General features: G+C 44.4%; 1 protein-coding gene across 3 annotated transcripts in view; it reads left to right on the top strand.

Moving 5' to 3' along the window:
* Positions 1 to 13,207, top strand: part of DCAF6 (DDB1 and CUL4 associated factor 6) — a 61,946-nt gene that overhangs the window by 37,263 nt on the left and 11,476 nt on the right. For all 3 annotated transcript variants that reach the window (XM_016148591.2, XM_016148592.2, XM_016148593.2), the window contains 4 exons: positions 4,881 to 4,998; positions 9,445 to 9,560; positions 10,126 to 10,212; positions 10,410 to 10,737. In XM_016148591.2, coding sequence (XP_016004077.2) covers positions 4,881 to 4,998; positions 9,445 to 9,560; positions 10,126 to 10,212; positions 10,410 to 10,737 — 649 coding nt within the window. The remainder of the gene's footprint in view (positions 1 to 4,880; positions 4,999 to 9,444; positions 9,561 to 10,125; positions 10,213 to 10,409; positions 10,738 to 13,207) is intronic.

Below are 13,207 nucleotides of genomic sequence, written 5' to 3'. Positions count from 1 at the left end.
TGAAGCATGCTCATTGTGGTGGGATGAGGAGTGAAGAATAGTTATCTAAGGTAAAACACAGCTCGAGGAGCGTATTACGATGTCTTATGCTAGTGTTTAAAACTGCTCCCTAATCAAATACTTTGTTTTGGTCAGGCTGTATGAATGTAAACAGTGTATTACTACCAGAGAGTTTGCAGCCAGATTCGTAGTCTGGAAAATCATATGGAATAATTTCCGTGGCATTATATTGGATGTTATATTCAATTTAAAGTGGTACTTAGTTGACATATGCTACGTATGCTATGGGATATAATGGAAAGAGACAAAGCATAGCTCCCTGATTTGGGGCATCAACGCCTGGGTGAACGATGATGCCATTTACCAGGGTAGGCTGGTTTGGAGGCAGAAGTCAGGAGGTTTTGGGGTTTTCTTGGCCACGTGAAGTACGGCGTGTCCTTCAGTCACATGGGTAGAGGCACTGTGCGAGAGGCCGGCTATCGAGCAGGTTCGGCGGCCGCCGCGTCAGCGTAGACCGTCCTCGTGTGGCCGTCCTTGGTCCTCCGGGCAGAAGTGTCTGCTGAGGGACCGTGCGTCCAGATTAGGTGAAGCCTGAGGTTTGACGCGCCTTTCGCTTCGGCCGGATCCCGTCATTTACAGCGCCGGGGACTTCCACGCCCCAGGCCGCTGTTACGCGAAGGTGACCCTCTGTGGGGGTGGAGAGAAGCTCCCCGGCACCCCCTTTGCCGCCGGCCCTCCTCACGTCCGCTCGGGCCCCCATCTCTTCCTTACCAAACAGGCAGAGTGAGCTCTTCGAAATGTAAACCTAACCCTGTCATCCACCTGCCTAAAACTCTCTGCTCGTGCCCCTGTGCCCCTCAAAACATCCTCCATCACACGCGTGGCTCTCAGCGCCCCTGTGTGGCCCGGCTGCTCTCCGGCCTTGTGGCCCCCTCCCTCGCCCGCTGAGCTCTCGCCAGGCGGGCCCGCCTCCAGGTCTCCGCATCCCCTTCCCGCCCGCATTCCTCGTCTGCCCTGTTCCCTCTGCCAACACTGCCTTTCCCTGCAGCCGCTGCTGCTCGTCAGAGCTCACCTAGACACCTCTTCCTCAGAGACGACCTGACCCTTCGTCAGGCCGTTCTCCCTCTCTCTGTGCCCCGTCTTCCCTCGTCGCATGGTCAGCGTTTATAATCACACGTGTATTTGAGGGATTATTTAAGGTCTTCCTCCACGTTCTCTAAACGTTGTTTTTCATTCACTGTAATACGCTCAGTACCTGATACCACCTCTGTTATGCATTAGCGATTAACATTTGTTGAATGAGTGAGTAAATGAGTTTATTCGTTAAGCAGTTTCCAATGCTACAGAAATTGCTTGAGCTTGGGAGACACATGACAAGACTTATGTATTAGAAAGGTCATTTTGGCGGCGTTATACGTGGTCAGTTAGAAGGGAGTAAAATGGACAACAGCAAGAGCACGCAGGAGGCCGTCGCAGTCGTCCAGGCGAGAGGTGACGAGGGGGTCCGCCGAGGCAGTGCTGGTGGGGACGAGAAGAGTGGACAAATCTTTAAAATAGTTAAGAGACAATCAGTTCAAAGTAGATGAGCAAATGCTGTCTCGTTAGGGCGTTAGTGATGCCGTCGGCCAAGGCGAAGATTTCAGGAGGAACCGCTGGTTAGACGGGGAAAAGGGACGTGAGGTTTTCTTGACACTTTGCGTACGAAGTCTCTTTGGACGTCCAGATGGAGGGCTCTCCTAGACCCGTCTACAGGACTCGCGATGTCCATTTTGCCCTGTAGAATGGAAAAAGTTGTACGTTTAGTAAGGGTTCTTTCTAAATACATCTCTGACACTTGGTTGTTCGAGCGTATTTTAGACTTTCTTTTTCATTCGTTCGAAGAGACACTAAATTATCATGAAGTAATAATTCAGCTGTGTGTTTACCTGGACGCGTTCACCGTCTTCCAGGTGCCCAGGTGCTTTTGCATGTTGTCCAGTTTCCCACGGTAGTTTATAGATTTCTTTATTTGGGGCAGTTTTCAAGGGTAAAAATGTTACTAATAAAAATTTAAAATTTTTAATGGCTCGCTTCCTTGCAAAACACATTGTTGAACCGGTTGATTGCAACCAATGTTCTCACTTGTTTATCTTCTTGACAATATTACAGCACACAAGATTTTAGATAGCTACGAAATTTACTCTGACAGTTCTAATTTTTGTTAAATGAATATTTGATTGAAGCCTGCTATATTAATGGGGCATGTGAGTTTAATATTCATCACACTAGATATACCTGTAACTACTACATTTCAAATTCTGGAGAAAAAAATAAGTTAGTGAAATCAGACTTCCTTCTAGATTTTTTATATTCCTTAGAACTAATTATCACTTAGGTGTTTAGACTGAGTGTTTGTGAGTTAGTTCACTCGTAAGCTAGGGATCTTTTTTTCAGAGAAAATTCAACCTGATAGATTGTAGATGGTCGAGCAAAGGAAAGAATCGAATCGAACAGGCAAATGAATGAGTTTACTCACAGTCATTCCTCGGTTAGAGAGACCCGGCCGCGTTGTGTGGCGCGCTCCAGCCAGAGACGCTGGCCATTCACGCGCGTGTGCAGCGGGTGCCTGGCCGGGCTGGCAGCTTCCGTAGCCGACGGAAGCCTGCGTTCTGCACCGGTTTTACACAAACTGGTGAGTTCGTTGACGACTTAAGTGAACAGATTTTGTCAACTATGGTCATTTAATAAGCACTACTATGTTTTACAAGATTCACAATATGTAGATTGTACTCATGAGAGATTAAATAGTAACTTAGTAATAGATACCATAAAAACGAAGATTTTAATTAACATCGTCTCAGGAAGCGTGTTGCTTTTTGGGGGTGAGGGTCCTCCACGAATTTAAGATGTCTTCTGTACCATTCTGAACTCTTGACGTCACTGCTTACTGTATTCCTGTCGTCACAGCATGCAGGTATCTGTAACTGTCTCTTTCATTTTCTTCAAAAGGAAAGTTAGGATGTAGCCGAAAGTTTCACAGGGCTTCTTACAACACGTCTCTAAAGAGGGCGGGTCTAAGAAATCCAGCCCTGCGGTTGTCGCATGCCCGCGTTTGTCTTCTATTCCTTCGCTGCTTTTAAGTGACAGTAAAGAGCAAAGCACTTTACGAAACGGTTCGAGAGAGAACGGAAAGCTAGCCCCAGCCGCCTCCGCGGCCCGCGCCCACCGGTTCCCGAGGCTGACGCCGACGGTGGCTTTGGCAGCAGTGGGACACAAATTTCAATGGCAGAACTAAAGGAGAAAGAAAACTACGCGTATGAATGACTAACAAACAGCAGAATTTTCAGAGGTGGTCAGGGGTAGGACAGATGTGTTAAAAGTCCCATTCTTGATCATTTTACGTGAGCTAAAGGTCTGTTAATTCAGTCATTTTATCAGAATGCCAGTTGGCAAAACCCCCACTCTAAAACACTGATTGTAATACTGAATCTTTGAGAGTTGTAATGAATTGTTCATTTATTTGTAGGAGCTGTTTATATGAAGGGAGACCGGCTGTAGAATCATTCACACTTTTATTGTCGATAGTGATCATTGCTATGGCAGAGGATGTCTCACGGGTTAGAAGTGAAGGCGGCACAGTGGGCCCCTGGAGTTTTGTTACTGGCTTGACTTCTCACGTCTTGGCGAGAATCCCTTTTCCTTTCTGTGCCTGTCCTATGTGGGAAATCGCGATAACCGTCCTCACAGGATGAAAGCTAGGGCAGAGGTTTTCCGAGATTCTCTTTTAACGAGTGCTCCAATGTCTTCAAGAGGAGTGCGATAGATCCCAGTCTGTCACTGCAATGGAAAGTGGGCCTAGCAAGCTCCAAGCCTGAGTAATTTCGGCTTTATTAAGTTGTTATTGCTTTTGTTGTTATTTTTCAAGACAAAGCTTAGCTTTAGTACTATTATTATCAGTCCTCGATGGCATCAAGGAAACAAGTATAGCACGGAAGTTTCCATTCTGCAGGCAACTGGCAGAAATGGTGCGCATTTGATTGTATAGTAATTTGTATTTCCTGTGTATTTAATGCCCCCCCCCAAGTTGTTATTTGTTATAAAAAAAAAAACAAAACTTAAAGCGCTATTTAATTTTGTCCTTGAATATCTGTGTACTCTTTTGGGGGGTGTGACTTTGAAGTGGTCTGTATCAATTTCTGCAGGGTTTCTTGATTTTGTTCGCCATTAGACAAAGATTTTAAACATTGAAATTGGTGTATTTCATGGAAATCACCTATTGAATCCTAAGGCAAAATTGTCCGTAATTTAGTGATGAAATCCCTTGCAGATTAGTTAGGAGGAGGTTTGAAATATACCAAAACCTGTGCTCTTATCACAAAGAGAGTGTCAGTAAATAATAAAGCACAGTAAATTTTCTTCTCCCCCAGAAGAGTGGAGGCTGTGACCCCCTCCAGATGCTGAGTCTGTGACCTTGAAAGACAGAATTTCCTTTCGGAGCTCTTGCCTCTTGTCAGTGTTTCTGAGGTGGTTATTCTTCATGCCCTAGCAACTGAAGTAGAAAGTCCTGAGCGTTCCGTGATATAAAAGTATCAGTTTGTAACCTATGTCATTGCATGTCGATAGTCTTTGATTCCCTAATGACTGCATATGGTTCTCGAATGTGTTTGATTTCCATCCGAATCAAAGGGAGTCATGTACACAAAGCTAGAATGCAATGCAATGCCGCTTTGAAATATGAGTGTTGCTATAACACTTGCCTTTGAACTTGAAGTGAGAACCATAACAGATGTGAGAAAGAATTATGACAAGGACAGCCTGATTTAAGTTTTATAAATTTTAGGAAATGTCATCTTTTTATTGGTTTCAGAGACTTTTTCAAATGTTTTAAACACAATTTTCAGATAACAATAATGAAAAGCTGAGCCCCAAACCAGGGACAGGTGAACCAGTTTTAAGTTTGCACTACAGCACAGAAGGAACCACCACCAGCACAATAAAACTGAACTTTACAGATGAATGGTAAGTCAACGTTTTTGTGAAGATGTTCTTAGCCGTTTTGTAGGATTGTGTTAGATATTATTTTTAGCACTTCGTCATCGTTATGTCTTGTTTTGCTGTAACGTATTGATTCTCGAACTCGAATGTGCTTCGGAATCGCCCGGACGGCTTGTGGAGACAGATGCCCGGGCCCCCCTCGCAGAGTGCAGTTGAGAACTCGCATTTCTGACAGCTTCCCAGGTGATGCTGAGGTTTCCGGTCCCGGGATATTTCTTTTGGTAGAAAATGCAAAAGATAAGAATTAATCACCTGTCCACCATTTGTACAAAAATAACAAACCTAACATTTTGGAGCTTTTTGCCATCCAGGTGCTATGTGTAGGTGTGTGTATATATATATATATATATGTATGTATGGCTTTTGTTTTGAATTTTAAAACCTAACTTTTATCATGCAAAATATACTCTATTCTCCCCTGCATTTATTTAACTTTACAATAAATATTCACGTTTCTACTTAGTTTTCGTAAATATTACTTTACTAGTTGTACATCCATCAAGTAGATGGACCACAATTTACTTAACTTTTTCCCTTTAATTGGGCAGTGAATTTGTTTTCCTTTTTAATTTAATCAAATAAGGCTCAACGAATATCTTTGTCTACAGGCATTATTCCCCACCTTTAAGAGTGTCGATTTGAGATATATTTCTAGAAAGGAACTCTATGTAGGTCAAAAGATACTGCCGGATTATTTTACAAAGGACTTCCTATCATTGCATTTCTACCAGCAATGTACGAAAAGCACACATTTCGCTGTCTCCAGGCTAGTGTTCAAAATGCTAATTTATTTTTAACTTGTAAATTTGATTTTAAACTAATATTTATTTTTCTTTAATTGATTACTAGTAACGTTGAACTTTATATTTACTTAATGGTTGTACAGGTTCTCTTTAATGACATTTCCGATTATGTTGCTCATTAATCTGATTAAATCGTACACTTAAAAAAATCAAGTTATGAGAGTTTCTTATATTCTTTGCACTGTCTTGTGGTCTTTTGCTTGAGATTTGCCTCCCAAATTTTTAAAATTTATTACTATTGCTATATTAATATTAATTACTATAAAGGCGATTTACTCTTTCTTAATATATCATATAATTAATTATATATTAATATAATTTTATATTATTCATATATAGTAATCACGTTAACTGTTTTATCACCAATATATTAATTATTTAGTATAATTAAAATATTAACATTCTTGATTGTATATTAACGTAATTACATATTATATGTTAGTATGGTATATAATATGTATAAGTAATATATAATGTGGTGTTATATATTGTTTATTCATATATAATTAATTATATGTTCTTGTATGATAACATTATTTATGTATTTCGAATCACTGGTTTTCATTTGTGTCTATGTGTGTATGTGTTTTATACTAAGATCTTTGATTACGCAGGAGTTCCAAGCATCATTGGGCACCTGCTGTGTTCCAGAGACTGTTTGAGACACTGGGAACACATCAGTGAGGACACTAGCCAGGCCTCGCTGCCCTGCAGGAGCTCACATTCTAGGTGGAGGAGACAGACAGACAGACAGACAGACGGAGAGACGAGACAGACGTAGCGAATGAGGGCACCGTGCGACCCGTCAGAAGGTGCTGGGCGCGGTGGACGGGAGCAGCGGGGAAGGGCGAATGGCAGGCCTCGGGATGAGTGGGCATCGCCGAGGAGGTGGTATTCGGACGGACACGCGAGGGCGGGGAGCAGCGAGCCCCGCACGGAGCGGAGGCCAATGCCAGGCTCTGGAGAAGAGGCCGCCCTCGTGTTCGGGGCCCTCTGGGAGCCGACACCTGGAGCCAGGGTGGAGCGCGCGCAGGAGGCGGGCGGCGGTGTTGAGAAGGATCAGGACGGCTGGTCGCAGTGCCGCCCCGAGCGGTGGGTGGAGGCCCGGGGACCAGGGGAGAGGCTATGCGTGCTACCGCGAGGGGCGGCGGTGCCTGGGACCGGGAAGGGGGCCAGCGACGGAGGGAGAAGTCCCCCCTGGATGCCAGCCGTACGGAATGAAGGTGCAGGCGGTAGAATTTCTGTAGGGGCCCTAGGGTTTGACCTTGACTTTCAAAGATTGTGATCTACGGCCCTTTCTCTTAATCCGTAATTTAAGATCACAAAAGATTTTCAGACTAATTCTTTTTGTCTTTTCTCACGATTCTTGGCAGAAGGGGCCGATTTCTTCTAAAGAATCTCTGAGCATTTTTTACTTTTTTGAAGAAATGTTTAGTCCCATCTTCTTTTGAATGTTCTTTTTCTTCTCTAAAAACTGACTGTGAATTATATTCTGTAATTCATCAGTTTCTTATAATAACTTTTTTCCTGACTACGAGGGTATTCGACCTGCATCATAAACGAAATGCAGGAAAAGGACGCAGTCTCTCCCAGCGCCGCCCTGGCGGCCCCGCGCTCTGGTGGGAGCCGCGTCGGTGACGGACGAGGGAGTGGGGCTCGCTGAGTGACAGCGCGGGCCCTGAGCTCGCGGGCCCTGAGCTCGCTGGGCCGGCGGGCCTCGGACCTGAACACGGGCTCCTTTTCTGGAACCTGCTTCAGAGGTGGCTGGGAAGGTGTGCGGGGCCGCGCAGAGACGCCAGAGCCCTGAGCGCAGGGCCGGGCGGCCGCGGAGCCCCCCGCGCCACCCCGCGTCACCCCTCGTAGCCGCCTTTCCCCCCCTCGCGCAGCGTCCCGCTGTGCTGTTCATCTTTTTCTCACCGGTTTGCACGAGGTGTTTATTACAGGGTTAAGCGAGGATGGAGTCATTTGTCTTTCATTCGTTGCGAGTATTTTTCCCAGTTTGTCGTTTGTCTTTCAGTTCCCTTCTGGTGGTTTTGCTTTGTGGTTTCGGCCTGTGAGCTCATGCCTAGAGAAGCCTTGTCCTGCCCAGGGTCGGGGGAAGTTTTCTGTTTTCCTCTTACATTGCTATGATTTTCTCTCAGAGATTATGTTTAATCCGACAATTATTTCACCATAAAGTGTGATGTAGAGCTACAGCTTGATTTTTCCACGTGGCCGTTTCTTTGTCCCAGTGCCATTTATTGAATAATCAGTCTATTTCTCTGTGATTTAAAATGCCATATTAACACATGCTAAATATATTTACTTGGTTACTTTGTCTTTTCAACTAACGGCTCTCTGTTCTCGCATCAGCGCCATGATGTTTTAATTATCGTAGCTGTTAGACACTGAGCATTTTATGTCTGCCTGTATCGTAGCTTTCTCAATGAAAAAAAAACAAAAACCAAGGATTTCTGTATCACGTTAGCCTCTCTTTACTGAAATGACTATGTATTTCTTTCTGATAAAAAGAAATACATGTTAATTGTCAAAAAGATCAATTTAGAGAAAAGTATGAAAGAATCACTTGCAATAAAATCTACTGAGATAACAACATTGGTTCATGTTCTTTCTGACATTTTTCTCTGTGTATATACCCATATGGATATATATTCTTTTTTAAAATACACATTATACGTGAATGCCCTTTTTAAAAATCAAATTGATTTTACGGTTAGCCAAAAGGATTTTATGAAATCTCGACAAGTTCATGATAATTTGCATTGTTTACTGATCACTGCTATTTGTCTATAATTAATGTTTTTTTAAGTCACTGTAACTCTTAAGTTTCATTTTCTTGTTCACAATTATTCTAAATTTAAGAAATTGTTGCATTTCTGTGAGTTTAATTTTAATCTTAGTCAGGTTGTTACACATTTTCCTCTCTTCTTTCCCACCCCGTTCCCTCCTTACACATATGCGATGCCGTGATTTGTCTTAGAACATGCACCGAAAGTTGTTTCTTCACGTTGGTCTAGCACTCCGCTCTAGGCAAACATGCCGGCAGAGCGTAGTCGTCAGCAGGCGGGTGCGAAAGGTGAACCAGAAAACGTGACGCTGTCCTCCTGCAAAGAGCGTGGAGCACGGTCACCTGAGCAGTCCAGGGCTGGAGGGGACCTGCAGAGGGCAGTTCAGGGACCAGAGAGGTGCCTCGGCCTGTTTTCAAGGATTATTTAAAGGAAGCCTAGAACAACAATGTCTAGGAAGGCATGTGATCAGATCTGTAGGACCGTTAAGGGATGGATGTGGTGGTCCATCTCTAGTGAGGATGGGAGGGAGGTGATGTGACCGAATTAACATCCAAGAAGGAGATGTGCAGAAATACGTAGCAGATCCTAGAAGCCTGAAAACAGTGTAGAAGCAGTCCTTCTGGATTTTTAAATCTTTTTAAGATTAAGTCACCTTGATTGCAAGTGATGTTTAGCGAGTGCTATTAAAATAATAAACCCTACGTTTTATTTGTAGCCTGAATTTGTTGAATAACCACTGTAGTAAGATATAAAAGTTATCCTAAAAGTTCGTACTTATTAACTCCTCGGTGGGGCCGCTTATCTCGTTTCGATGACAGGAGCAGCACCGCCTCAAGTTCTAGAGGAAACGGGAGCCACAGCAAAGCCGAGGGCGAGGAGGGGCCCTCGGTCCCACAGGGCTCAGAGCAGCCGCCACCAGGCGACGGCGAGACCAGTAAGCGGCCCCTTTGCTTTTGCCGTTAGAAACCCCGGTGTTGGACAGCCACCCGGTTTTTCTGTTCTCGCAACGGTGCAGTTTTGTGTCTTGTTTTAAAGGTGAGGTCAACTTAGTACTCTTTGTTCATGAGAATTCAGATTATATCAAAAGCAGATTATACCCTTTGGGCAGAAACGTAGTCTGTTTTAGGTTTAGATTTTGCGAAGGTTAGAAAACAAGCAAGCTCGAGGAACGTGGGCTGCGAGGGATACTGTGAGGCCGGGACTCCTCGCGGAGAGTTGGCGCTGAAGATCGGGGTGGCGGTGGGGAGGGGGGGGATGGACCGGACTTCGGGGCGGGGCTGCACGTGGGCCGCACGTCCACCCCTGTCGGCCTTTGTGCGAACTCCTGTGTGCATGCGCATTTGCATCCCGCTGCGGGGGAGGTTTTATCTGAGTTTCAAAAGTTTCTATGGCCCCCAAAAGGTAATGAACTACTTCTGCCTAGGAAAGCCGGAGTATTAGATTGCTGCTAATTTTTCTTTAACAATTCAGACTTCATGATCATTTGGCTTATTTCCCAGAAGCCCCTGAAGAGTCGTCAGACGATGTGACGGCGAGTCAGGAAGGTGCGTCCTCAGAAGACACTGCTCAGAGCCGCGCGGACACAGGTGAGCTGTCCCCTTTTCTGCACGGAGCCGCTTCCTGTGGGACGTAAGAAGCCTTCATCCGTGTCAGCGTCTGCGGAGGGAGAGGCGCGTCTGGGATTCCCCCCCTACCCCGTTAGGCAGCGTCCGTGAGCTTCGGAGGCAGCGGGAGTGATAACGTCGCCCGCAGCCCCGCCTGTCACTGCTTGATTCCCTGACAGCGCCATCAGACAAGTTCACATCTGAACCGTCGGATTCCAGCCCGGGCGAACGGAATGACTTCAACCTCGATAGCCCTTGTGAGGTTCCAGAAGAATCCTCTTTGTCTGGAAAAGACAAGGAAGCGGGAACTTCAGGTCAGACCGGCACGGAGCGCGCCGCGGGTCCCGGCACCGCCAGCCCCGAGCCTCAGCCGCCCGTGGGGGCCGTGGGGCCCGCGCCTCGCGAGGACACGGCAGCCAGGGACTCCGCTCTGCAGGACACCGACGACAGCGACGACGACCCGGTTCTGATCCCAGGTGCAAGGTATCGAGCAGGACCCGGTGATAGGTGGGTAAACTTTTGATTACCACGAACTGTAAGAAATGTAATTCACAGGCTTTCTTCAAAGTCACTTAGAGGCGTCTGTCTGTTTTTGACATTTGCTTCCTCTGTCTTAGTCATATGAACTCACAGAATTGTTTAAACGTTTCACATATTCCATCCTTTGAGCAAAGTTCATTAAGAGGGGAAGAAAAAAGTCTCATTGTTTTATTTCTCCACCACAGCCTCGCTCCTCATTTTACAGATCAAGAGAAAGGAATGTCAAGTGACCACCAGGTCATTTATAGTCACGATTATATTTAGCTGTCGGATTGCCCTGTGGACATCCTGGCCTTTGTTGGGGTTTTTTTTGGATTTTTTTTTTTTAATGTTCATTTTTTCTGCTTTTCTGTTGACCCTAGATCAAGGAAGTGTGATAACAGTTCTCGTTCTGAGAACATTGCATTTTTCTTTGATTTATGTTAAACTTAGTAACTCAGTTTAGAAACTGAAAAATTACACCAAATAACAAATAGTGTAACTAAAATAAGAATTGCATTGCTAACATGTTTATATACCTTTCCCGTTTTTCGCTTTCGATGTGATCATAAGGATATAGTTTATTTTTTAGTAGATAAAATAGATCTTTTAAAGTGTGCTGCATCCCATACTTTTCAAGGGCGGTGTCCACATTTCGTGCCTGCTCTCTTCCAGGAAATCAAATTTTATCGTTAAAACCCTAGCTCACACAGGAGAAGAACCATTCCACATATTTATGTGCTCAATATATTGCTATTCATAAACTATTCTGACAGTTCCGTCAGGTGAAAAATACAACGAAAAAGTTAATTTACCGTTAAAGAACGAGGCTGTTGTATAATGACTTGGGTTTGAATACAGGTTTTGCCTTTTACCAGCTGTGTTTACTCATTCATATCACTGAGCGTCTCTTTAAGTTTCACTGTCTTCATCTATAAAATGCAGTTACGATGATCTAGAAGTGTAAGAGTGTTTTAAAAATCAGTCAGTCACAGGGCCTGTCTCACACGGAAAGCACTAAGTAACTGATCGTTATCTGAAACAACCAGGACATTCTGGGCGGCCACTTCAGCAGCAGTTACGATAAGAATGGCTCTTGGGACACATGCTGACAGAGGACAGGCGCAAAGCCCGGGCAGGGGAGCTCGCAGGTCGTCGGCACTGCCTCCCCCTGACGGGAGGCGCGTCCTCCTCGCATCGGATGGAGCCCAAGTGCTTCTTTCGCAGCGGCGCTGTTTGTGAATGTAAAAGAAGGGATCTTTCTCTGCGTCTGTACTCAGAGATGAATCGTACATCTTCCCTTTACCTGCACACATTAGTCTTAAGCATTTTTAATATACATTTTAGACAAGTAAAATTAGTTCCATTTCCTTCCTACCCAGAAGGAGTCCCTTAGAATATCGTTACCGCTTGGTGGGTACAGGGAAGGTTAGCAGGCGTAGCATAGTTTGCAAATCAGATCGATGGTTTCTGAAACCCAGAGTGGAGGGCTAGAGTCCGTAATTATTCTAAGCTTGTACATTTATGGCCTTCTGTTATGTAAGTGAACATATGTCCGGTTTTTTTTTTCTGTGTTTATGTAACAAAAGTGATTCTAAGGTCATCATTGAAAATGAAATTTAAGTATCCACTTTTTAACAAAATGTACCATATCGCCTTCCACGTTTGTTTGTTTAAATGAGAACTTATATTTCTAATAGATATTAGACATTTGCAAAAAAGTCATTGTTATTTAGCATCTTCTATCCAGGCTAATTTACAACACTTTTATACCAAGCCTGCTTTATAGCCGAGGAAACTGAGGTACTAGGCAGAGGTGTTGTATATTCTAGGCCTAAGGTGATTTTTTTTTTTTTTTTAAACACAGTAGTATAACACCAGTTAAAACAGATTTGGGGAAAGAATGGGTCCTAGGGCAGCCAAAACTTCTTGAAGTATATTATCCTCAGTTTGGAAGTACTTCCGGAAACCGTAATAGCTTTCTGCTGATCTTTATCATTTACTTATCATTTTTATAACGTTCAGATGATTGACATGTTCTAAGGCTTCTCCTCGGGGCTGAATCGCCACAGAGTTGGCACCTGATAGCGTCAGGCGCCCAGCTGGACCAGCAGAGCATTTTAGAGGAGGCAGGACCAGGGACAGCGGCCAAGAACTGGCCCCGCGTCGGCCGGGTATTGGATTCAGGCCCTCGTAAGGTCCAGATTCGAAGCCACCTCTGGGTCTGCATTTGCTGCCCTGCGTTTTGGAAAATTAAGTATAATTCACAGTCTACATAGTCAGTTTAGGTTTTTAGCCTTCGTTTGTCCCGTGTGCTCTGTTTTGTTCTATAGGACATAGTAGTAAACCGAAGAGTAGCAGAAAAATAATAAAATTCTTATCTTCGAGAAACTTAATTTGTTGAAGAAGAGAGGACAGCACATAACCCATTTATAAGAACATGAAAGACAGTTTTAAT

Source organism: Rousettus aegyptiacus, unplaced genomic scaffold (genome assembly GCF_014176215.1).
Source record: "Rousettus aegyptiacus isolate mRouAeg1 unplaced genomic scaffold, mRouAeg1.p scaffold_m13_p_17, whole genome shotgun sequence".
Lineage (NCBI taxonomy): Eukaryota > Metazoa > Chordata > Mammalia > Chiroptera > Pteropodidae > Rousettus > Rousettus aegyptiacus.
This window is presented reverse-complemented; position numbering and strand designations above follow the sequence as displayed.